Genomic DNA, 26,791 nt, shown 5'->3' on the forward strand with positions numbered 1-26,791 from the left:
CTATTAGATGTTCATTGCCTCAGTGTTGTTAGAACTACTTACCCACTTTTCACAGTGAAAGTCACAGAGCTTCATAATAATCTATTTGAATTGACCCTCCTGTTCCACAGGGACTTCCTGGTCCCGAAGGCAACATGGGAGTGCGTGGACCTGCAGGGCCTCCTGGAGCTGTGGTAGGGCACAGCATCAATCATCTATAAACCAACTCTCATACTATATAGTTTTACTGACTAAACTGGTGTTGTAGTACATTCCCATTGGACTGGGGATTCCTCGTATGCTCACACCTTTACCTTTAAGCTTACTGTAATTAAAAATGCCATTGACACAATAATGTGTGTTTAATGTTGTTTAATGTATTTTAATGATACCGTCTCTTCCCAGGGTCCATCTGGGCCTCCGGGTCTACCAGGGCAGACAGTGAGTACAGCAGCTCCGTGGGACTCACATACTGTACTGTAGAGCCAACAAACACACACCTCTATCATCGCCATGGTTAGCACACAGCAAGCCATTCACACAAACATCAGTTCTGGTGGTGACATTAAGTGTGTCTCTCCACAGGGGGAAGGGGGCAAGCCAGGGGTCCCAGGAAGAGACGGGATACCTGGAAAAGAGGGAACACCAGGGTTGCCAGGGAAACAGGTGTGTACTGTGTACGGTATCTGTCTCGCTACATCCTACTGTGTTTCTAGGATGTGTTAGGATGGCATCAGGTTTAGTGTGGATTTTTCTTTGAAATTGTTGAGTGCTGTGTTGGATCTTTATTACAGGGTATCGCTGGACCAATGGGGTCCGCGGGGTTGAAGGGGGAGCAGGGGGACAGTGGCCCCCCAGGAAAGGTGAGTCAGTGGGGTGAGAGGGGATCAGGGAAGTGACGTGAGGTTGAATTGAGCTGTACTCAATTCAACCTCACAATGCAGAAATTGCTCCGCTACTTCTGTGTTGCTAAAATTCACGTAATGTCAGTTTATGTGGCCAAACATACAAGTATAGTGTAGAGAATCATTGTACCATCTAAACGGCTGTGAAATATATTTTCCATAACCCCAAATATTATATTTTCAGTTGTTTGAAGCTGAAAGTAAAAGGCGCAGAAACTAAACTGAAGAACGGGAAGAATAGACATAGAGCACATGGAACAGATCTACCGCTTCTTAGACTTGCTTTCAATGAGAATGACAAATCTATAACACATATTTCTATGTGAATTTGGTCTGATCGCCCAAAAAGTTACATATTGCAGCTTTCGGACTTTCGGAGTCCACAGCCGCAGAGCCTAGATAGTCCGGCGGCCCATTGTGAGACTACCATCCGCGGGGGACGCACAGCCTGACCTAGCACCTCCCATAAATTCCCAACCAACGCGGCTCCATGTACTCAGCGCCTATTCATTTGATTGTGGTGACAGTTGGAGAAATAGCTTGAGCTGCTCTGCGATATCGAAAACTATGAAAGCCAACAGTCCAATATTCTAGAACATGTTTTGGACTCTTGAGTGCTTTAATCAAAAGCTCTATCTGCACATGATTCCCTCTTGTATTTACTGTAAATGGCCATGACTCACATCCTCTTTATCCAACATCTCTCCATTTCAAAGACGAGGAAATCATTGGCATGAATAGGAGGGCAGAGGCACATGTACAAATACACAAACAAGGACACACCAATGCTCAAACATATGAGCACGGATGCACACATATAGACACACACACACATATATACACACACACATTCATTCACATCATTCTCCCGGAAGCTTTAGCAGGATGTACTACGGTTCTTGAGAAATAAAGGGACGAGATGTACTGTACTTATAGACAGCACATCTGTTAAACTCTTCCTCTAGTTTGTGTGAAAACCAAATTAAAACTCCCATTCATGGTCTGATGCTCTAATGAAGGTCAAAAGGCCAAAGCAATAGCACAATAAAAAAGTGATACTTTGCATAACATAGTGGGTAGGAGTTTCCTCAATCGTTTACTATTGCTGTCCATCTTCAGTGCATTTGTAAACAACCTAATCCAGATATGTGAGTATCACGTCATGTTCTCCCTACATATCCCCATCACAGGCTGTAGCAGGACCCCCCTGGTATGAAAGGAGCACAGGTGAGTGATTGTCATGTTTACTCTTCCAGTCGTGGTAACATCCAGTCATCGTGACTAACCTGACCATGTCTAACTGGTGTATGGAGACACAATAGATACAACTCGGAATCAGTAAATCACAATACTGAAATAAACTGCATCATAGGCCAACAAACAGATGTATTGTAAACATTTCTGAGAAAATGGCGCTGGAAGAAATGGCAGCAGTTTTACGGGCGCCCAACCAATTCTGCTATTGTGTGGGGTTTTTCCACATTATTTTTAACTTATTTTGTACATAATGTTTCTGAAACCGTATCTTACGGCAAAAAAGAGCTGGATATCAGGACAACGATCACTCACCTCGGATTAGACAAAGATTTCTTCTTCAACAAGCAGGACGCACAGGACATTCTCCGACAAGGCCAACATCCCAGTTATTTGCAAGAGGAAGAGACGCAGGTACAGAGGACACAGAGCGGGATGCCTCGTGAGGATCCGCCGAAGGAGAGTGGGAAAGCTGCCGTTACCGTCAATATTACTCACCAACCTGCAATCATTGGACAATAAATTAGACGAGGTACGATCACAAATATCCTACAAACGGGACATCAAAAACAGTCAAATCTTATGTTTCACGGAATCGTGGCTGAATGATGACATGGATATTCAGCTAGCGGGATATACACTGCACCGGCAAGATAGAACAGCACACTCCGGTAAGACGAGGGGGAGTGGTCTGTGCACATTTGTAAACAACAGTTGGGTGCACGAAATCTAAGGAATCTCTAGATTTTGCTTGTCTGAAGTAGAGTATCTTGTGATAAAATGCAGACCACACTATTTGCCTTCAGCTATACTTTTCGTGGCTTATTTACCACCACAGACGGATGCTGGCACTAAGACCGCACTCAGTCAGCTGTATAAGGAAATAAGCAAACAGGAAACAGCTCACCCAGAGGCGGTGCTCCTAGTGCCCGGAGACTTTAATGCAGGGAAACTTAAATTAGTTCTACCTAATTTCAATCAACATGTTAAATGTGCAACCAGAGGGAAAACTATTCTAGATCACCTGTACTCCATACACAGAGATGCGTACAAAGCTCTCCCTCACCCTCCATTTGGTAAATCTAGCCACAGTTCTATCTGCCTGATTCCTGCTTACAAGCAAAAATTAAAGCAGGAAGCACCAGTGACTCAGTCTAAAAAAAGTGGTCAGGTGAAGCAGATGCTAAACTACAGGACTGCTTTGCTATCACAGACTGGAACATGTTCCGGGATTCTTCCGATGGCGTTCAGGAATACACCACATCAGTCACTGGCTTTATCAGTAAGTGCATCGAGGACGTCGTCCCCACAGTGACTGTACGACTGTACGACTCTATGTGGCAGGGCTTGCAAACTATTACAGACTACAAAGGGAGGCACAGCCGCGAGCTGCCCAGTGACACGAGCATACCAGATGAGCTAAATCACTTCTATGCTCACTTCGAGGCAAGCAACACTGAGGCATGCATGAGAGCATCAGCTGTGTGATCACGCTCTCCGTAGTCGACGTGAATAAGATCTTTTAACAGGTCAACATTCACAAGGCTGTGGAGCCAGATGGATTACCAGGACGTGGCCTCCGGGCATGTGCTGACCAACTGGCAGGTGTCTTCACTGACATTTTCAACATGTCCCTGATTGAGTCTGTAATGCCAACATGTTTCAAGCAGACCACCATAGTCCCTGTGCCCAAGAACACGAAGGCAACTTGCCTAAATGACTACAGATACGTCCGTAGCCATGAAGTGCTTTGAAAGGCTGGTAATGGCTCACATCAACACCATTATCCCAGAAACCCAAGACCCACTTCAATTTGCATACCGCCCAAACAGATCCACAGATGATGCATTCTCTATTGCGCTCCACACTGCCCTTTCTCACTTAGACAAAAGGAACACCTACGTGAGAATGCTATTCATTGACTACAGGTCAGCGTTCAACACCATAGTACCATCAAAGCTCATCACTAAGCTAAGGATCCTGGGACTCAACACCTCCCTCTGCAACTAGATCTTGGACTTTCTGATGGGCTGCCCCCAGGTGGTGAGGGTAGGTAGCAACACATCTGCCATGCTGATACTCAATACTGGAGCCCCTCAGGGGTGCGTGCTCTCTCCTGTACTCCCTGTTCACCCATGACGGCATGGCCAAGCACGACTTCAACACCAACATTAGGTTTGTTGATGACACAACAGTGGTAGGCCTGATCACCGACAACGATGAGGCAGCCTACAGGGAGAAGGTCAGAGACCTGGCCGGGTGGTTCCAGAATAACAACCTATCCCTCAACGTAACCAAGACTAAGGAGATGATTGTGGACTACAGGAAAAGGAGGACCGAGCACCCCCTCATTCTCATCGACGGGGCTGTAGTGAAGCAGGTTGAGAGCTTCAAGTTCCTTGGTGTCCACATCAACAACAAACTAGAATGGTCCTAACACACCAAGACAGTCGTGAAGAGGGCACGACAAAGCCTATTCCCCCTCAGGAAACTAAAAAGATTTGGCATGGGTCCTCAGATCCTCAAAAGGTTCTACAGCTGCAACATCGAGAACATCCTGACTGATACGGAAATTGCTCGGCCTCCGACCGCAAGGCACTACAGAGGGTAGTGCATACAGCCCAGTACCTCACTGGGGCTAAGCGGCCCTATAAATTGTCAAAGACCCCAGCCACTCCAGTCATAGACTGTTCTCTCTACTACTAAATGGCAAGCGGTACCAGAGTGCCAAGTCTAGGACAAAAAGGCTTCTCAACAGTTTTTACCCCCAAGCCATAAGACTCCTGAACAGATAACCAAATGGCTACCCAGACTATTTGCATTGACCACCCCATTTTTTAAGCTGCTGCTACTCTCTGTTTATTATCTGTGCATAGTCACTTTACCTCTACCTACTTGTACATATTACCTCGACTAACCTATGTCTCTGCATATTGACTCTGTACCGGTACACCCTGTATACCTATATATATCCTCGTTACTGTTATTTTATTGCTGCTCTTTTAATTATTTATTTATTGTTTATTTCAGTTTATTTAGTAAATACTTTCTTAACACTTATTTATTTCTTAAAACTGCATTGTTGGTTAAGGGCTTGTAAGCATTTCACTGTAAGGTCTACACCTATTGTTCGACGCATGTGACAAATAGAATATGATTTGAAATCTGTGTGGCCCTCCTTTGAATTTCGATATCCCGGTGGGACACTCAAACCAAAAAGTGTGCCCATTCCTGCTTTAAAGGAATAGTGCCATAATGCCAGAGTCAGATGAACTCAGGGATACTATTTTTATATCCCTGCATGCAATTTGAAGGAAGTTGAAGGTAGTTTCGCAAGCCATTGCTAACTAATGTTAGCGCAATGATGTGAAGTCTACTGGAACATGGGGCTTAATTGCCCAAAATTTGCGTTATCACTTTAATAATAAGAGAATAAAGCAGAATGGCAATACTAAGGTGAGGAACTAGATGCAATATAATAGGATGGAACAGAGTTGAATGTATTTGAAGTCTATTGGTTGAAATTGGTTCAGGGACCTCCTGGTGTGACCTTACCTGGGACAGTGGGTGAGAGCGGGCTGCCAGGGCTACGGGTGAGTCTCATTGGTTGAACCAATTATCAACATATTTCAGCTATTATTCAGGCATTTACTACACACATTATACTATACAGATTATTATAACAAGAACATGTTTAGTGATGGCGTAATTATACATTTTTAAAATGCAATTTTTCTAAAATGGTTGTCCTTTAGGGTGAGAGGGGAGACAAGGGTCCTGCAGGCATCAAAGGGGACCGGGTGAGTAAAGTCACTTAACACACAATGTTACTCAACATTCACAGACACAGTGATCAGGGAAGTTATTGTGTGTGTGTGTGTCTGTCCCGTTGAAATAGGGAGCTGCTGGTGAAAATGGAGAGCCTGGAGAAGATGTGAGTCACCTTTTGACATTTTGTAACATCAAATATTTCACATATCTAACAGATGTCCCTCTTAATAACTTCTCCATCCACTTTCTCTCTCTCAGGGGGGCAGAGGACCAGCAGGGCCTAAAGGAGACAGGGTAATACACATCAACAGATGATTCCCTGTGTCTGTGTTTCCCTGGCTGCTAACCATGTGACAGTACTGACCGGAAATGTGTTTCAGGGAGAGAGAGGCATCGGACTGGCAGGGCCTCCTGGTCAGCTGGGACCTCAAGGGTTAAATGTTAGTATCATGAACTTGACAATACATATAAATGTTCTCATAAACATGTAAATCACATAAATGATGTAGCTATGTTCATATTAACATATGCAGACTTCTCAATCTCATCTTCCCTGAGCTAAACATCTCCATAACTACACCATTGCCACAGTGAATGTGAACCACTGTATGTTTGTGTTTTAGGGGGACACAGGTCTCCCGGGCCCAGCAGGCCCTCCAGGAGCCCAGGGCGTAGCAGGGACCCCTGGTCTGGCCGGCCTGAGAGGAGAGAACGGAACTCCAGGACCCCCAGGACCTCTAGGACCCAGGGTGAGAGGGCCTATATCGCCACTATACTATAGTTATTACTTGGGTGACTGGTGTCTTTTTAGCCTTGCCCTGTGTGGAATGTTTATGATGTCTCATCTCCAGGGTATCCAAGGCTTTACTGGTCAGACAGGGACTCCTGGAGCTCCTGGGCCACCCGGACCCCCTGGCTTAGCTGTGAGTGGACTTTGGATTGCATCATGATGACTTAATTGAGTGTGTGTGTGAGAGAGAGAGAGAGAACTCACTAGGCAGAAACTGGTTAAATCTTCATTGTTTCCACGTCATTTCCACCGAAGAAATCAATGCGATGACTTTGAAACAATGTGGGAAACTAATTGGCTTTGCAAAAAGTAATGTAACAGCATTTCATATTTTTTTCACCCAACTTTTAAACTAAATCCAATGACATAGTGAAATGTTTTGTTGAATTCACGTTAGTTGACAACTCAACCAAATGTAAATCAAAGCTAGACATTTAACTGACGTCTTTGCCCAGTGGGAAAGACTATGTGTGTTTGCGTTTTTGTGATGTAAGTGTTCATGAGTATACCGTTTTTTTCCTTACCAGGGTTCACCGGGCACTGCTGGTGGCAAAGGGGATAAGGTGAGTTAACAACGAGAGAAACACGTATTCTATACTGTATAATATATTATCAAATATGATGTTGATGCTCATAAATCCCCCTCTTTAGGGAGCGATTGGAGCGGGAGTACCTGGATTGAGAGGCGAGAGAGGAGACCCAGGACCCAGGGTAAAATCACATCACCATTTGAGTTTGAATTTCAATTGTATCTAATTTTGACAGTTACATGTTGTATTCAAGATTTGTGTGTGTGTTGGGGGATTTACAGATCTGTGTGTCTTATGTTTGCAGGGGGAGGAGGGTCGAGGTGGTCAGAACGGGGAGAGAGGACTAGCGGTAAATCTCTTACCTACTGTTAACATCACTGTCTTTTTACTGGGAAAGTAATAAAACGCATTTTGATAAATAAATATTTTTACTTTCAAACGGCTCTCCTGTGAAGTCGTGACTTACGACATACGCCTAGTTTCCTGAATCGGGTCACAAATGGCAATTCATCCTGACCAATTTTGATTCTACCGCCTACATGGTGTTTATTTGTTTGTGTTTGTTTATTATTAGAGGTCATTGGCCCATTCCTCGATATTGATCCGACTTCATAGAGAGAGTGAAAATGAGAGAAAGGATGTGCGAAGGCTGAAGTGGACATAGATAGAGCTCAAAAGACCTGTAAAAACGATGTGGCTTACGCAGTGCACGAAAGGAAAACTAATGAAAGCAAAAGACGTCAACATCATCGTCAGCATCATGCGTATACAGTTCAATCGTTTCACTCTCCATCCCTAGTATATCTTGATTGTAGCAATCAATGCAATCCATTATTGTCATGCCCATTTCCGCTCCAAACATAGAACATAGGTATATCCTGCTTCTCTGAACATATCACTAGTAATGCAGTTCATCTGTCCTCACGATATGTTTTATCCTCCACTTTCATTTAATGATATTGACCTTGTACTACATAGCTCTTTTAAAAGCTGCCAGCCAGGCTCTGACCCTCTTCACTTCCGGTACATTAGTCCTACTGAGAGTAAGGCTTTTGTTCTAGGCTGAGACAACTAAACCTGGTCCTTTGTAGATCAGTTGGTAGAGCATGGCGCTAACGCCAGCGTAGAGGGTTCGATTCCCGGGACCAGACATACGGAAAAATCTATACATTTATGATTAGCAGACTGGAACACTAGCTCTCACCTAGAACATACTCAGCCTCTCTCACATTAGTTGCCTGGTAACCTCTAGAAAGGGGGTTGGATATTGTAGAGTGCCATTTAAAACTCAGGTGAGAAACAGACAGCAACTCTTCTATTAAAGTACAGTCCTTCCTCATACAGGAGAGTGCTAGTCAGTGTGGATATAGAGAGTTGTTTATTGCAGTTCTGGATGATTACAACCATAATGGTGATGATTGCTGGTGAGGATGTGCATGTTGGAGTACAAATGTTGGGATTTCTGTGTGTGTTCTGTACTAAATGTATTCCTCTGTGTGTGTGGTGTGTGTGTGTTGCGCTCGCGTGTGTCTGTGTGTGTTCACCAGGGCTCTCCAGGTGGCAAAGGAGGCAGGGGAGATAAGGTGAATATTATTATTAGATTGTTGTATTTTGCATCATGCTCGCTCTCTATCTCTCTGTCCACTGAGCATTCTGCTCATGTAAAATAGTGAATCAAATTGACATGTCTGACTAGTGAGTCCTACTCTCAATATATTTCAGGGTGAATTGGGGCTGCAAGGTGGCAAAGGAGAAAAGGTATGAATTTTAATGTGTGATGAGTAATATTGTCTGTGTGCGCGTGCGTGGTAGAATAATGTGGAGAAGCGCAGAAAAAGAGCTAAGGAGAGACAATGAGAAAAAAAAACATTCAAATCAAAAAGCTGTGAAAAGAATTACAAAAAATGACATATACTGCTCTGCCTAACAGTGATGTTGTCCCCTTTCAGGGTGATACTCTCCTGGTGGGAGGACCTCCAGGAGAGAAAGGAAATAAAGGAGAGACGGTGAATGACCCTCGATATACCCCACAACACTTATTATTGACTAATCTAATAAACAATTGATCAAAAAAATACCGCAGAGCACCAAGTATTGACTATGACACTACTAATCTCTCTGTGCGTCTGTGTGTGTGTGTGCGTATGTGTGTATGTGCGTCTGTGTGTGTGCGTGTGCAGAATGGTCATTTACAACTGTTGTTCTCTTCTTTATCAGGGTGACCGAGGGCCCAAAGGGGTGCAGGGAGAGAAAGGCTTGAAAGGCAATGACGGCCCAGCTGGGGAGCAGGTGAGGTTGGCCTTGACAATGACACCATTGGAGTTTTCAAGAGCATAAACAGATCTGGGAGCAGGCTATTAATAACAGTTGTATAACTGTGTGTGTGCGTGCATATGTGTGTCTCCACAGGGTCTGAGGGGTGAGCCAGGAGACAGGGGCTCTACAGGGTTCCAAGGAGCCAGAGGTCCAGGAGGACAGAAGGTGACTTTATGACCTGATCTGTGTCAATGCTTTCATCAAAACTGCTGTGTCATCTATGTCAGAACCAATAGCATCAATAGTCAATCAATATTCATCAATGTCATAAAGTCCTCTGTGTATTATGGATTACTTTGCACGCAGTTTTCCCACCCATCGTATGGGAATATATCATCACACAACAGTGTACCCTGTGAAAATGAGCAGTGTATTTCTCAGACTGGATACTGTCGGTGACCCATTAAAAATGCAGTGCTTTAATGGGTTTGTCTTTGTGTCTGAAGGGAGAGGCGGGACAGCCTGGTGTACCTGGAGAATCAGTGAGTCTCCCATTTAACCTTCAGTTATGAAAACAATGTGTATATCTTCCTGACCACATGATCTGAAAAACTATATTATAGCCTATAACTAGGATCTTCCTGGTCTGCTCCCCATTTAGTCTCCTGTTGGTGGATTAAAGCCTCTGGTTGATTGTGTGTGTTCTCCCAGGGTACCCCAGGAAAGGATGGAATGCCAGGCTTTAGAGGGGATAAGGGAGACGTTGGAATAACTGGAATGCGTGGAATTAAGGTTTGTATGCACGTGTGTTTGTGTGTGTGTATGCAGCACAATGTATCTGTGTGTGTATGTGTCTGGTGCTTGTGTGTTTGTGTGTGTGTACAGCCTGTCCTCATATTTCAACTTTGAGTGCATCCCCATTTGAAGAAGTTTAGTGCCAACCCTGAGATGTCCTCTAAGCGACTGCCAGCCTCACAGATGATGCCACCGGGCCATAACGCTTCAATGGTTCCAAATTGACGTCACGTTGTAGAGGATTAGTTGAAATTCAGCTGTAAATGGATTTTCATCCTCATATATTCTATAAATACCTTTAATGACTGTTGGAAATATAATTTGTGTGTTTCTGTGGCATTCTGACAGACTTATTGCAGAGCCCTCTAACCTTCCTACTGTGTGAATCACTGTCCTAAAGGCAAAGTGTGTCTGAGGAAAACTTTGAGATGTGTTCTGTGTTTTCTTCACATGACCTTGCCACACTAACGGCAATATAATCACAGCATGATAATCTGGTTTTAGAAATGACTAATCCAGACAGCACAATATCTGCCAGCCCACTCAGTCTCACCATGCTATCAAACCCCCTCAATTTCCTCTTATCTGTCACTTGCTATTATTCTCCACAAATCACCCAGTTACTCATCCTTTAATCCATCCAGGATTCAGCGATCACAATTTCTTTTGCTAAATCAACAATATCCTGCATATTATGCGAATTTGACCGGTCATTGCACTATTTGTGCATAAAGCAGTCAAATCATTGCAATATTTTTGCAAAAAAATGACCCATCACCACAGTACAAAAACAGGGCTTGTGTTTTCAACCAATCACACACATCTACTGCATGATATGGTTCAATCAAGCCACACGTCAGCAAACTATTTCCCTCGTCGGCTCATTTTTGCAATACATTTGTCAAAATCATAACATTGTTATATTTTTTCCCTGCAAATATCACAAAAAAATTCTGTGAAATCCTGAATGGACTGCTTTAAGTCTTTTAAAACTGGACCAGTGGTCTGTTCATGATCAAACATGGTCCAACTCAGTTCTGCTGGTCACTGTGACCAGCCCATGTTGACCCCCACCCAACACAGACCGGTTCTGACCAGCTGGTTGTTATTGGCAACCATCTGATTGAAAGTTGTTATTGATGAGTCACTTGGTGAATGAGGGGTTGTGTGCATTAGGCTGGGTTTTCTTGGCAGCTGAAAAGATTGTAAAATCTATCTATAAGTTTTCTTTCATTCTGAATTGGCAGTTTGTGCCACTTTGACTGACAGGGTCCCTCATCTTGCTCTCTGACTAACTAACTAACTGATCGTTTCCAGGGCGACCGAGGATCAAAGGGGGCTTGTGGATCAGACGGACCGAAAGGAGAAAAGGTACAGTGGGAGAGAAAGAGGAGGGATGAGGAGGTTAGAGGGGAAGAAATGTGTGACAGGACGTTAAATTGAATCAACTTTATTTATCCAGAGGAGCCATTATTGTAGTTGCATGGTAAGTTTTATAATGAAAGTCTGTCATAACAACTGTAACTATGACCTCTCTCACTTTAGTTGTTAATGAGAACATTTTATAAGATTAACAGTAGGGGATGCACCATGCTGTGTCTTTCTAATGACCTGGCTCTGTGTGTGTTCAGGGAGATTCAGGGATCCATGGGAGGTCAGGGTTGCCTGGAAGGAAAGGTGAACAGGTAAGAATTATCCCATGAAGTACACTGTAACATAATGTTTAAAGGGCTCTAAACAGTACACCATTGAGTCTGATATATGGAATTTAGTATTACAACTGTATTTTCAGCCTTATCATCAAAGGGTAGACATGTTACCAGGTGTTGTACCTGTGTGTTTCAGGGAGACTTGGGGCCTCCAGGGGCCATTGGAACCCCTGGCAAGGAGGGACTGATCGGCCCCAAGGTATTTGTCTTTGTATGGTGTCTGTGTGTGCGTGTGTACTTAATTGTGTGTGTATCAAGAGAACTGTGTGTTGATGTGTTACTTAATCTCTGTGTGTTTGTAGGGTGACCGAGGCATTGATGGAGTACTAGGACCCAAAGGAACGCAGGGAGAGAAGGGCGAAAGGGTGAGTCTTTAACCACAATTGAATCCACTCATGAAGTGCAGATCGGCACAAATACTCTGAATGTGACCACAGCCAAACCGAAGCTGACCGCTGACTGTAGATGTAGGGGAGAGTTGGGTAGGTTGAGCCAATGGGGTAAGTTGAGTCACCCTTGTTTCTAGGAAACCATACACAAAATGATTCATTTGACTAAATATTTAGGAAGAGGTCATCATTTCATGGTGAAGGAATAAACCACATGGGAAAAGTGGTAAACAGATTTGACCGAGTCAAATGAATTCATTGTGTTAGAGGTTTCATGATGCTTGCATCTAAACCAAAGTAAATATTTTAAGATTGTTCAATACATCAGTTAGGGTCTCTATAAGCTTCTATATGAGGTTCTAAACCTAGCATGAAAGTGTATATTTGTGGCTGTGTGGGCGAATATCGTAAAAATGTTTGCCTTGGGGTAAGTTGAGTCAATGGCAAGTTATGCAAATTGAAGCATTTTCTTCATAGGTGTAATGCAAGGCATTATCACTGGGATATGAGGTAACAACAGGGCCTGGCCCATGTTAAAAATGTTTTTTAAAGTACAGTGTTTCTTAGGTGTTAAGCCTGTGTTAAAAGATGCTTAAAATTATTAAATGACAAAAAAGCAATTGTGATTGTTTTCAATTGTGTTTGGGAAATAAAGACAGACATGGTTTTAAAAAGGTAGTGGTCATATTTAATTTAGTACAGAAATTTGTGGGCTGCTTAACTGTTCCGCGGATCAACTAAAACCTTACTCGAGATAAGTTGTGCCAAGTGCTAGCAATGTTTTCAAAACTGTAATGTTTACATTAATTCTGATTATTTCCAGGGATACACAACATCTTGAAATATATGTGGATATCTTTGTTAGAAAGAATACTATATTATCCTTGACGGAGTGATGCTGAATATAAAAACTAGTCTCAACTTACCCCACTCTCCCCTGCTGTATATAAAGTCTGATGAAAACAACTGGTTGTAAATGGTATCTGACTGTGGCTCCCTTCCACTTCCTCTCTACAGGGCCCCTCGGGTATCCCTGGCCCTCCGGGCCCTACAGGAGTGGACGGGGCCTCTGGACTGACAGGGCCTCAGGGGCCCGCTGGAGCTAAGGGCCCAGAAGGGCTCCAAGGACAGAAGGTACTCACTTGCTTTGTTTGTTGATGCCACCTAGGTATGATGTTGTAAATTTAACATGGTCAACGTGATTGTTGTTGTTGTCAGGGGGAGAGGGGGCCTATTGGTCCTGCCAAGATTGGTCCACGTGGTATCCCAGGTATACCAGGAGAAAGAGGCGGGCAGGTGAGTGTCACCACTTTACTGTGTGGTATTTCTGCTCATAGAGTATCAGACTGCAACTGTCCCCCAATAACTCCCTCAAACTGGCCACAGCACAGACACAGCTCTGACACTGGGGGCCTATCACTAAACATTATGCACTATATGGAACATTTGGGGACTTCAACATAAAATGTAGAAAAGGGTCAAATACAAGTTTTTGTGAAAAGGTTTTGTAAAGAAATTATGAATTTAACCCCTGAAGAAAACAGCTGTTGTTCCTTTCCAGTGCTTATTTCTGGTCGTTTGAGCCAGATACAGTGCCTTGCGAAAGTATTCGGCCCCCTTGAACTTTGCGACCTTTTGTCACATTTCAGGCTTCAAACATAAAGATATAAAACTGTATTTTTTTGTGAAGAATCAACAACAAGTGGGACACAATCATGAAGTGGAACGACATTTATTGGATATTCCAAACTTTTTTAACAAATCAAAAACTGAAAAATTGGGCGTGCAAAATTATTCAGCCCCCTTAAGTTAATACTTTGTAGCGCCACCTTTTGCTGCGATTACAGCTGTAAGTCGCTTGGGGTATGTCTCTATCAGTTTTGCACATCGAGAGACTGACAATTTTTTCCCATTCCTCCTTGCAAAACAGCTCGAGCTCAGTGAGGTTGGATGGAGAGCATTTGTGAACAGCAATTTTCAGTTCTTTCCACAGATTCTCGATTGGATTCAGGTCTGGACTTTGACTTGGCCATTCTAACACCTGGATATGTTTATTTTTGAACCATTCCATTGTAGATTTTGCTTTATGTTTTGGATCATTGTCTTGTTGGAAGACAAATCTCCGTCCCAGTCTCAGGTCTTTTGCAGACTCCATCAGGTTTTCTTCCAGAATGGTCCTGTATTTGGCTCCATCAATCATCCCATCAATTTGAACCATCTTCCCTGTCCCTGCTAAAGAAAAGCAGGCCCAAACCATGATGCTGCCACCACCATGTTTGACAGTGGGGATGGTGTGTTCAGGGTGATAAGCTGTGTTGCTTTTACGCCAAACATAACATTTTGCATTGTTGCCAAAAAGTTCAATTTTGGTTTCTGACCAGAGCACCTTCTTCCACATGTTTGTGTCTCCCAGGTGGCTTGTGGCAAACTTTAAACAACACTTTTTATGGATATCTTTAAGAAATGGCTTTCTTCTTGCCACTCTTCCATAAAGGTCAGATTTGTGCAATATACGACTGATTGTTGTCCTATGGACAGAGTGTCCCACCTCAGCTGTAGATCTCTGCAGTTCATCCAGAGTGATCATGTGCCTCTTGGCTGCATCTCTGACCAGTCTTCTCCTTGTATGAGCTGAAAGTTTAGAGGGACGGCCAGGTCTTGGTAGATTTGCAGTGGTCTGATACTCCTTGCATTTCAATATTATCGCTTGCACAGTGCTCCTTGGGATGTTTAAAGCTTGGGAAATCTTTTTGTGTCCAAATCCGACTTTAAACTTCTTCACAACAGTATCTCGGACCTGCCTGGTGTGTTCCTGGTTCTTCATGATGCTCTCTGCGCTTTTAACGGACCTCTGAGACTATCACAGTGCAGGTGCATTTATACGAAGACTTGATTACACACAGGTGGATTGTATTTATCATCATTAGTCATTTAGGTCAACATTGGATCATTCAGAGATCCTCACTGAACTTCTGGAGAGAGTTTGTTGCACTGAAAGTGAAGGGGCTGAATAATTTTGCACACCCAATTTTTCAGTTTTTGATTTGTTAAAAAAGTTTGATATATCAAATAAATGGCGTTCCACTTCATGATTGTGTCCCACTTGTTGTTGATTCTTCACAAAAAAATACAGTTTTATATCTTTATGTTTGAAGCCTGAAATGTCATGCAGGTGAAAGAGGACCCAAAAGCGACTTGGCGAAAACAGAGTCTTTAATCCAGTAAAGTAAATACAATCAAAAAACACAACTTTCACTCGAAATGACGAGGACAAACTGGAGACTCGATCTTGAACAGCAGGTGAACAGCAGGTTGCCTCGGGAAGGCACTTGAACCAAACAGACTCAGACACCTGCTCACCACGCAGCATCTGAGGAAAACACGACACGACAGGGCGATACACAAACACAGCACGGTGAATTCTAGACAAGGAACCGACAGGGCAGAAACGAATAACAAGGAGAGAAATAGGGACTCTAATCAGGGAAAAGGATCGGGAACAGGTGTGGGAAGACTAAATGATTGATTAGGGGAATAGGAACAGCTGGGAGCAGGAACGGAACGATAGAGAGAAGAGAGAGCGGGAGAGTGAGAGAGGGAGGGGGAGAGAGAGGGATAGAAAGAGGGAAAGAACCTAATAAGACCAGCAGAGGGAAACGAATAGAAGGAGAAGAACAGGGACAAGGCATGATAATCAATGACAAAACATGACAGTACCCCCCACTCACCGAGCGCCTCCTGGCGCACTCGAGGAGGAATCCTGGCGGCAACGGAGGAAATCATCAATGAGTGAACGGTCCAGCACGTCCCGAGACGGAACCCAACTCCTCTCCTCAGGACCGTAACCCTCCCAATCCACTAAGTATTGGTGACCCCGTCCCCGAGAACGCATGTCCATGATCTTATGTACCTTGTAAATAGGTGCGCTCTCGACAAGGACGGGAGGGGGGAGGGAAGACGAACGGGAGTGCGAAGAAAGGGCTTGACACAGGAGACATGGAAGACAGGATGGACGCGACGAAGATGTCGCGGAAGAAGCAGTCGCACAGCGACAGGATTGACGACCTGGGAGACACGGAACGGACCAATGAACCGCGGAGTCAACTTACGAGAAGCTGTCGTAAGAGGAAGGTTGCGAGTGGAAAGCCACACTCTCTGGCCGCAACAATACCTTGGACTCTTAATCCTGCGTTTATTGGCGGCTCTCACAGTCTGCCCTGTAACGGCAAAGTGCAGACCTCACCCTCCTCCAGGTGCGCTCACAACGTTGGACAAACGCTTGAGCGGAGGGAACGCTGGACTCGGCAAGCTGGGATGAGAACAGAGGAGGCTGGTAACCCAGACTACTCTGAAACGGAGATAACCCGGTAGCAGACGAAGGAAGCGAATTGTGAGCGTATTCTGCCCAGGGGAGCTGTTCTGCCCAAGACGCAGGGTTTCTGAAAGAAAGGCTGCGTAGTATGCGACCAATCGTCTGATTGGCCCTCTCTGCTTGACCGTTAGACTGGGGATGAAACCCGGAAGAGAGACTGACGGACGCACCAATCAAACGACAGAACTCCCTCCAAAACTGTGACGTGAATTGCGGGCCTCTGTCTGAAACGGCGTCTAACGGGAGGCCATGAATTCTGAATACATTCTCGATAATGATTTGTGCCGTCTCCTTAGCGGAAGGAAGTTTAGCGAGGGGAATGAAATGTGCCGCCTTAGAGAACCTATCGACAACCGTAAGAATCACAGTCTTCCCCGCAGACAAAGGCAGACCGGTAATGAAGTCTAGGGCGATGTGAGACCATGGTCGAGAAGGAATGGGGAGCGGTCTGAGACGACCGGCAGGAGGAGAGTTACCCGACTTAGTCTGCGCGCAGTCCGAACAAGCAGCCACGAAACGGCGCGTGTCACGCTCCTGAGTCGGCCACCAAAAGCGCTGGCGAATAGACGCAAGAGTGCCTCGAACACCGGGATGACCAGCTAACTTGGCAGAGTGAGCCCACTGAAGAACAGCCAGACGAGTGGAAACAGGAACGAAAAGGAGGTTACTAGGACAAGCGCGCGGCGACGCAGTGTGCGTGAGTGCTTGCTTAACCTGTCTTTCAATTCCCCAGACTGTTAACCCGACAACACGCCCATAAGGAAGAATCCCCTCGGGATCAGTAGAAGCCACAGAAGAACTAAACAGACGGGATAAGGCATCAGGCTTGGTGTTCTTGCTACCCGGACGGTAAGAAATCACAAACTCGAAACGAGCGAAAAACAACGCCCAACGAGCTTGACGGGCATTAAGTCGTTTGGCAGAACGGATGTACTCAAGGTTCTTATGGTCTGTCCAAACGACAAAAGGAACGGTCGCCCCCTCCAACCACTGTCGCCATTCGCCTAGGGCTAAGCGGATGGCGAGCAGTTCACGGTTACCCACATCATAGTTGCGCTCAGATGGCGACAGGCGATGAGAAAAATAAGCGCAAGGATGAACCTTATCGTCAGACTGGAAGCGCTGGGATAGAATGGCTCCCACGCCTACCTCTGAAGCGTCAACCTCGACAATGAATTGTCTAGTGACGTCAGGAGTAACGAGGATAGGAGCGGACGTAAAACGTTCTTTTAGAAGATCAAAAGCTCCCTGGGCGGAACCGGACCACTTAAAACACGTCTTGACAGAAGTAAGAGCTGTGAGAGGGGCAGCAACTTGACCGAAATTACGAATGAAACGCCGATAGAAATTAGCGAAACCTAAAAAGCGCTGCAACTCGACACGTGACCTTGGAACGGGCCAATCACTGACAGCTTGGACCTTAGCAGAATCCATCTGAATGCCTTCAGCGGAAATAACGGAACCGAGAAAAGTAACGGAGGAGACATGAAAAGAGCACTTCTCAGCCTTTACGTAGAGACAATTCTCTAAAAGGCGCTGTAGAACACGTCGAACGTGCTGAACATGAATCTCGAGTGACGGAGAAAAAATCAGGATATCGTCAAGATAGACAAAAACAAAGATGTTCAGCATGTCTCTCAGAACATCATTAACTAATGCCTGAAAAACAGCTGGCGCATTGGCGAGACCAAACGGCAGAACCCGGTACTCAAAATGCCCTAACGGAGTGTTAAACGCCGTTTTCCACTCGTCCCCCTCTCTGATGCGCACGAGATGGTAAGCGTTACGAAGGTCCAACTTAGTAAAGCACCTGGCTCCCTGCAGAATCTCGAAGGCTGATGACATAAGGGGAAGCGGATAACGATTCTTAACCGTTATGTCATTCAGCCCTCGATAATCCACGCAGGGGCGCAGAGTACCGTCCTTCTTCTTAACAAAAAGAACCCCGCCCCGGCCGGAGAGGAAGAAGGCACTATGGTACCGGCGTCAAGAGACACAGACAAATAATCCTCGAGAGCCTTACGTTCGGGAGCCGACAGAGAGTATAGTCTACCCCGAGGAGGAGTGGTCCCCGGAAGGAGATCAATACTACAATCATACGACCGGTGAGGAGGAAGGGAGTTGGCTCGGGACCGACTGAAGACCGTGCGCAGATCATGATATTCCTCCGGCACTCCTGTCAAATCGCCAGGTTCCTCCTGAGAAGTAGGGACAGAAGAAACGGGAGGGATGGCAGACATTAAACACTTCACATGACAAGAAACGTTCCAGGATAGGATAGAATTACTAGACCAATTAATAGAAGGATTATGACATACTAGCCAGGGATGACCCAAAACAACAGGTGTAAACGGTGAACGAAAAATCAAAAAAGAAATAGTCTCACTGTGGTTACCAGATACTGTGAGGGTTAAAGGTAGTGTCTCAAATCTGATACTGGGAAGATGACTACCATCTAAGGCGAACATGGGCGTAGGCTTCTCTAACTCTCTGAAAGGAATGTCATGTTTCCGAACCCATGCTTCGTCCATGAAACAACCCTCAGCCCCAGAGTCTATCAAGGCACTACATGTAGCACCCGAACCGGTCCAGCGTAGATGGACCGACAAAGTAGTACAGGATTTTGATGGAGAGACTTGAGTAGTTGCGCTCACCTGTAGCCCTCCGCTTACAGATGAGCTCTGGCTTTTACTGGACATGAATTAACAAAATGTCCAGCAACTCCGCAATAGAGGCACAGGCGGTTGGTGATCCTCCGTTCCCTCTCCTTAGTCGAGATGCGAATCCCTCCCAGCTGCATGGGCTCAGTCTCTGAGCCAGAGGAGGGAGATGGTTGCGATGCGGAGCAGGGAAACACCGTTGATGCGAGCTCTCCTCCACGAGCCCGGTGACGAAGATCTACCCGTCGTTCTATGCGGATGGCGAGAGCAATCAAAGAGTCCACATCTGAAGGAACCTCCCGGGAGAGAATCTCATCCTTAACCACTGCGTGGAGTCCCTCCAGAAAACGAGCGAGCAGCGCCGGCTCGTTCCACTCACTAGAGGCAGCAAGAGTGCGAAACTCAATAGAATAATCCGTTATGGACCGTTCACCTTGGCATAGGGAAGCCAGGGCCCTAGAAGCCTCCCTACCAAAAACTGAACGGTCAAAAACCCGAATCATCTCCTCTTTAAAGTTCTGGTACTTGTTAGAGCAATCAGCCCTTGCCTCCCAGATAGCTGTGCCCCATTCTCGAGCCCGGCCAGTAAGGAGTGAAATGAAGTAAGCAACCCGAGCTCTCTCTCTAGAGTATGTGTTGGGTTGGAGAGAGAACACAATCTCACACTGCGTGAGAAAGGAGCGGCACTCAGTGGGCTGCCCGGAGTAGCAAGGTGGGTTATTAACCCTAGGTTCTGGGGGCTCGGCAGGCCAGGAAGTAACAGGTGGCACGAGACGAAGACTCTGGAACTGTCCAGAGAGGTCGGAAACCTGAGCGGCCAGGTTCTCCACGGCATGGCGAGCAGCAGACAATTCCTGCTCGTGTCTGCCGAGCATGGCTCCTTGGATCTCGACGGCAGTGTAACGAGCGTCTGAAGTCGCTGGGTCCATTCCTTGGTCGGTTCCTTCTGTCATGCAGGTGAAAGAGGACCCAAAAGCGACTTGGCGAAAACAGAGTCTTTAATCCAGTAAAGTAAATACAATCAAAAAACACAACTTTCACTCGAAATGACGAGGACAAACTGGAGACTCGATCTTGAACAGCAGGTGAACAGCAGGTTGCCTCGGGAAGGCACTTGAACCAAACAGACTCAGACACCTGCTCACCACGCAGCATCTGAGGAAAACACGACACGACAGGGCGATACACAAACACAGCACGGTGAATTCTAGACAAGGAACCGACAGGGCAGAAACGAATAACAAGGAGAGAAATAGGGACTCTAATCAGGGAAAAGGATCGGGAACAGGTGTGGGAAGACTAAATGATTGATTAGGGGAATAGGAACAGCTGGGAGCAGGAACGGAACGATAGAGAGAAGAGAGAGCGGGAGAGTGAGAGAGGGAGGGGGAGAGAGAGGGATAGAAAGAGGGAAAGAACCTAATAAGACCAGCAGAGGGAAACGAATAGAAGGAGAAGAACAGGGACAAGGCATGATAATCAATGACAAAACATGACAGTAAATGTGGCAAAAGGTCGCAAAGTTCAAAGGGGCCGAATACTTTCGCATGGCACTGTAGGTAACCAGTGTGTAGTACATCTGACCTTGGGGTTGTATAGCTATTAGTTTGCCCAACTGCTCTGAGAACAGTGTCTTTATGTCAGTTGTGTGCTGTGTGTTCTAATACATGTCTCTGCTGCAGGGGGAGTTGGGTCTAGATGGAGCCAAGGGAGACAGAGGAGAGCCAGGCTTGACGGTCAGTGCTTCACCTTGGCCTCAGGGCCCAAATCTGCAGGTTCTACCACCAACCTGCCCACACACACATGCACACGCACACACAACCACACAAACACACACACACACACACACATTATAATGTAGTCATGTCTCTCTGCCTGTCCCTTACTCTCCTCCTCTTCCCCTCTGGCTCTCTGTGGCAGGAGGATGAGATTCGTGCATACGTCCGCACAGAGATGAGCCAACACTGTGGTAAGTCTTAAAGTCACCTGCCAAAAACACAATGTCCCAAACTAACATGCTGGTGTTCTCAGTTGAACTTCAGTTCATCATCATCATCATCATCATCAAGTGAAACAAGTAATGGTGCTAACAGAGTATTATGCAGATCCTCTGTCATCAGTGCTGTTGACTGAAAGAGAGAGTAACATTCTATTTTCTCTTCCCTTCTCTCTTTGTCTTTCAGCTTGTGGAGGTGAGTGGGCTCAGTCTGACATGTGGACTAGGTGGTTTAAGTGCAGTAGCAGTAGTTCGCTTTGACATGAACTATTCAATTAGATTAGCTTTATTATTAGTTGTATGTACTCAGTGTGTTTCTGGTTCTGACATGTGTTTGTACTATATGTAGTCTTGGTTCTGTTGTCATGTGGTGTGGTCCATGTAGGTGTTCTACTCAGTGCTTGAAGTGGGCCAGTACAGAACTGACCTGTACAGAATATTGTTCTAAAATATGATGAGTATCGGCAACTAAATATAAATAGTACCGGCACCCAAAATGAGTACCGGTACCTATTTCAGTCCACGTCAAGCACTGGCTGTAGTGTATGTTCTCATGTGTGTGTATATGTTAGTGTGTGGCTGCCTGTGGGTTTCGGTGGTGTCTGGTTGTTATGTTTGTGTTTTACTGACCAACCTGGATGTCCTGTTGTTTTTATGTTCCTGGACCCTCTTCCTCCCCCCCTGTACCTTGTTCCGGCCCGGCTCTCAGGTATTGTTGTGACAGAAACCCTGCCCAGCCCCAGGGTACGTCCTGCTCCAGAGCAACAGCTGGCCCGGAAGGGCAAGCAGGGCAAGGACGGTGAGTGTGTCCATCCATCCGTCCAACTGTCCTTCTATCCCTCATCACTCCTCTTGTCTGTCTGCCTGTTTGTTTGTATGTCTGTCTGTGTCTGTTGGTCTGTCCGTCTGTCTGTCTGTATCTGTTGGTCTGTCTTAACAAACAGCCCAGGGGGATGCTGTGAACACTGTTTTCTCATCAATAGTCTCTGAACATTAGGAATAATATGTCTGTCTATTGACAGTTTTGCACACTTTTTAACTCTGCGTTTTGTCTGATTTTTAAAGTTAGGGGGTTTGTAAGTGAGGGTATTCCAGCTGAATAAAGGCCATCGCCGTTCCTTGGTGGACTGAGCCCTTGGTGAAAGTCCAGCGTTGTGCTGTAGGAGTTGCGGTGGTCAGTGAGGGGTCGGGGGTTAGGTTTCTGACCGTTGTGGCGGCCCCTGCCCTGTGATATGTTGTAGGGCGTGAGCTGCGTGTAGTGGTGAACACCAACGACCCCGACTACGAACACTTCTACTCTATAGAGAGTTACGACGAACCCATGGCCATGGAGCAGAGCATCCACCTGACTCCCACTGCCAATCAGAGCCATGGTACGTCACACACGCACACCCTTAACCTTGGATCCAACCTCACACACTGAGGTCAGTCTAACACACAAACTCACCCTTGTATCCCTCTCACATACCCAGCCCAACCCTCCACTTAACTAACCTTCAAGTACTAAACCCAGTCCCACCCACACTAAGACCAACCCTGTTTCCCCTTCACACTCTTGCTGTCAACATGCAGGTTCCTGGGTGTCTGCAAATTTCTCATTTCCAACAATGGGGGATTTACATGAATTGTTCAATTATGTTCATGTTTCTCAAGTTAGGATTGTATTTGTTTGTGTTAATGTGTCTGAAGTGTTTCTGTTTTGTGTTGTTAGGGTGCTTATTACAGTATGTCTGTTGATAAATGTTGATGTTGGTTGTATGATTACGTGTCGGCAGGTGAGAGAGTCACTGTTGACCCTCTGAAAACAAAGAGGCCCAGGAGAGAGGTCAAAGGGGAAGGTAAACCCGCCCACTTCCTCCTCTCCACTACTGGGGTGTTTCAAGGGCTTACTCCACCAGCCATCTTTGTATGTTATGGACCTCTCCAGCATGATGGTTATTGATGTTCTGAAGAACACGCAAACACACACATACACACTCGCAGAAAAAATATCCCAAATAACCAATTGAGAAAATATTTTTTTCTTTGATTGCTGTCGATAACAATTCAAAACACCAAAGCGAGAGCTGTTTGTTTTGTATGGGCTGCGTCTCAATCCACCGCATCCACCAATGTCGGCCTTCTGCGTCTGCGGTAGAAGGTGGCCAAGCTACAGCGATGTTTGTCAGACCAGGAGGCATCCAGAAAATCTTGTCAGAAAAACGACTGTAGTGTCTGAGCGGTTTGGCATCAAAACTAATGTGAACACTCTCATGAACATGTACATTGTTTTGCGCTATAACACCCATAAGACTCGTGTGACGGTAGCCCGGTACAAGTTCAAATATTTTATGGAAGTACAGTATATATGGAAGTAGTTTAGTGCCAAAAAAAGGTGTTAAATATGGGTATAAAAAAAGAAATTAGTCTTTCTTATATCTCTCAGATATAGGACAGACACACAAACTTAATATTTTTACTATCTGTTTACCCTATTCATCTATGGCAAAGATACTTATATGTTTCCCTTTTCATCTGTGTTTGGTGTTAGCTAGTTACAGGCTAGCTAAATCTCCAGCCAGCATGGAACAAAAGGGGAGGAGGGTCATTCAAAACTCTGACGCAGTTGTCATGTCAACACATCCGTCAGTTCCGCTGTGAACTGCATCACATGAGACATGCCAAGTGGAAAATGTATAAAAAGAAATGACATCATTGATGCAATTTGAATGTGTTTGAGTTGCTTTGTGTGTCACCAAATTTGCTTGAGATGATTTGACATCCAATTTGCGTGACATAAGCGTTTCAAAGAACTGTCAGTCAAGGTGAGCTCATGAATCTAAGCACACCGCCCACTGAGCCTGTCTTTTCAAACTTCCAGGTAGTTAGCCATGAGCGGAAAAAGTACTTATCAGACTGACTGTTCAGGACTTTTAAACCTATGACCTGACCCATCCCCTGTGTACTACGGCCCCCCCTAGCCTCCTACTCATGCTTTTAGTCACTAAAACTGAAACTAAATCATATAAATATGGAATACTATACAATCAACTATACAATCAAAACTAAATCAAACTAGCATATCAGGTCTGAAAACTAACTGAAACTAAACTAAATTTGAAAAAAATAAAATTAGAATAATATAAATAAAAACGCCAAAATATAATAACCTTGTTATGCGGGAAACAAGAATTCCATTCAAGCTAAACATTAGATATATAGTGTTTTGCAACTAAATCTATTGCAATACACATTTTTTTTAAATGAATTCAAAATCTGAGGACAGTAGTATTTTACGAACACATAAAGGTACCCATAAGCATTCATTTCTGATGAAAAACATACATGTGAAACATTTGTGGATATAGCATTTTGGAAATAAACTCTTAAATTGTATGATCACTTATTTCATGATAATGATGGAATGTTAAGCAACTGTACAGTAACATTAATACTAATATCACATTCAACTAACATTCACCTATAGCTTTTGAAGCTTGATTTTTCTCTCGCTTGTCTCTCTCTCTTTCTCTCTCTCTCTCTGCCTCTCTCTCTCTCTCTTTCTCTCTCTGCCCCTCTCTCTCTGCCTCTCTTTCTCTCTGCCTCTCTCTCTCTCTCTCTCTGCCTCTCTCTCTCCATCTGCCTCATTGTGTGTGTGATGTATTCCAGCTCCAGTGGATCCTTGTATGTTGCCCCTGGAGGAGGGCAACTGTGGGAGATTTACTCTGCGCTGGTACTTTAACAGCCAGGTCCAGGCCTGCCGACCCTTCATCTACAGTGGCTGTGAGGGCAATGCCAACCGGTTCCTCCAGCAGGAGACCTGTGAGGAGCGCTGCCTCGGGGAGGACACAGGTACACACACACACAAGCAGACATAGTAACCTACTGTGCACACACACACACACACGTGCATACAATTAACTGGCAAAATAAAGGAAACACCATCGCAGTGTCTTAATAGGTTGTTGGGCCACCACGAATCTCTACAGAATCTCCCATAAGTGTTCAATTGGGTTGAGAGCTGATGACACACAGACACACACACACACGCGCGTGCACACCCACAGACAGATATACACTCCCCTATACTTAAACTGGCCATTTTTATACATGACCCTAAGCATGATGGGATGTTGATTGCTTAGTTAACTCAAGGACCACACCTGTGTGGACGTGCCTGCTTTCCATATACTTTGTATTCCTCATTTACTCAAGTGTTTCCTATATTTAGGCAGTTACCTGTACATTATGCTGAATACAGATACATTCATGCTGCACATACACACGTACACACAAGCAAATATATTTTCAAAAACGGCACATTTTCTTTTGTTGCAGGTGCTATTCCTTTGAAGAAGGGGCGATGATGAACGGCATGTCATGACCACCTCTCCACCCTAAAGAATGTCAACAAATGGTTGTTTAATATTGAAAACTATAAACATTGGCAAGGTTTTGAATATATATATATATAAAGCTTTGATGGATCTTGTCTCATTGCCACAGGTCACATTGTTGATTTGCTTATTTATTTCAAGTACATTTATATTACATTAACTGCAGCCAAACGTTTTAATCCCTCTCAGAATTACATCTAGCGATTACAGCAGTACTGTATTACTGGAAGACAATGTTGTCCAAACATTGACGCAACCTTACCACAGAAAGCAGGATCTGCCTTTGGTGGATGTACAGCTCATGAGTTCCAAATCTGTCCACTAAAGAACAGAGCTGTTCTGTATGTATGAAGAGGCACGCACAATACGTTATACAGTATGTTATAATATTTTGCCAATGTGATGTACATATAAATGTATATTTGTATTACCTGGGAAAAAGTGTTTTGTGTGTCCTAATGATTCATGTTAAACTCTGCATTGTTTTACCTGACAGAGGTAAGGTGCTATTTTAAAATGTATATTTGTATTGCACTTTTCATTTGTTGTTTTCAAAGAAAAAAATTAAGTTCGTTTTTTTCATCAAGTTTAATGTTCAAATTGCAAAGGAACACAAACATGTTGGCTTGACAACATTAATAATTGTTTTATTAAATATATAAAGAAAGTATTTGTACAATGTTTTTTAATGAAAGATACTTTTTGAAGTGGTAGTTTGTTTGGGCCCTGGGTCAGCACACTGGGAAATATGATAATGTCCTGAGAAGACAAGAGTTTTTCCTGGTCAGGTTACATGGTCAGGAAAGATTCCTGGCCTTAGTTTTAGCTATGTCATGTGCAGTTCCTGTACCTGAGTAAGGATGAATTATTGATGGCACCACCTTGAGCATAGAGAAGATGAGGATATTGATGATGACCATGTTGAGGCTGATGCTACGATCTGTTCACACTTCCCTCCTTCACACGTCTTTACTGCGTTGAATGTTCGAAGGATGTTCTGACAGTTGGG

General features: G+C 44.7%; 1 protein-coding gene across 3 annotated transcripts; it reads left to right on the top strand.

The window, feature by feature from the left end:
- Positions 1–575: 575 nt before the first annotated feature.
- On the top strand, positions 576–26,437 carry LOC124002510 (collagen alpha-1(VII) chain-like). 3 transcript variants are annotated; one of them, XM_046309956.1, is made up of 34 exons: positions 576–645; positions 774–842; positions 2,075–2,111; positions 5,672–5,731; positions 5,894–5,938; positions 6,037–6,072; positions 6,168–6,203; positions 6,290–6,349; positions 6,533–6,658; positions 6,761–6,832; positions 7,227–7,262; positions 7,351–7,410; positions 7,534–7,578; positions 8,777–8,812; positions 8,952–8,987; positions 9,179–9,235; positions 9,447–9,518; positions 9,639–9,710; positions 9,992–10,027; positions 10,197–10,277; positions 11,598–11,651; positions 11,912–11,965; positions 12,126–12,188; positions 12,292–12,354; positions 13,396–13,512; positions 13,597–13,674; positions 21,093–21,146; positions 21,331–21,379; positions 21,594–21,602; positions 22,116–22,205; positions 22,648–22,779; positions 23,182–23,244; positions 25,055–25,237; positions 25,724–26,437. In XM_046309956.1, the coding sequence occupies exons 3-34, from the start codon at positions 2,097–2,099 to the stop codon at positions 25,750–25,752; spliced, it is 2,019 nt and encodes a 672-aa protein (XP_046165912.1). In that variant the 5' UTR covers positions 576–645; positions 774–842; positions 2,075–2,096; the 3' UTR covers positions 25,753–26,437. The 3 variants fall into 3 exon arrangements, with proteins under 3 accessions (XP_046165912.1, XP_046165913.1, XP_046165915.1); XM_046309957.1 differs by lacking the exon at positions 23,182–23,244; XM_046309959.1 differs by lacking the exon at positions 22,116–22,205.
- Positions 26,438–26,791: the final 354 nt, after the last annotated feature.

Source organism: Oncorhynchus gorbuscha, linkage group LG18, assembly GCF_021184085.1.
Source record: "Oncorhynchus gorbuscha isolate QuinsamMale2020 ecotype Even-year linkage group LG18, OgorEven_v1.0, whole genome shotgun sequence".
Taxonomy (NCBI): domain Eukaryota; kingdom Metazoa; phylum Chordata; class Actinopteri; order Salmoniformes; family Salmonidae; genus Oncorhynchus; species Oncorhynchus gorbuscha.

Coding starts and splice junctions, on each gene's coding strand:
- LOC124002510 (XM_046309956.1), top strand. Junction 6,833..7,226: donor CCGGACCCCCTGGCTTAGCT/GTGAGTGGACTT, acceptor TTTCCTTACCAG/GGTTCACCGGGCACTGCTGG. Junction 10,028..10,196: donor CTGGTGTACCTGGAGAATCA/GTGAGTCTCCCA, acceptor GTGTTCTCCCAG/GGTACCCCAGGAAAGGATGG.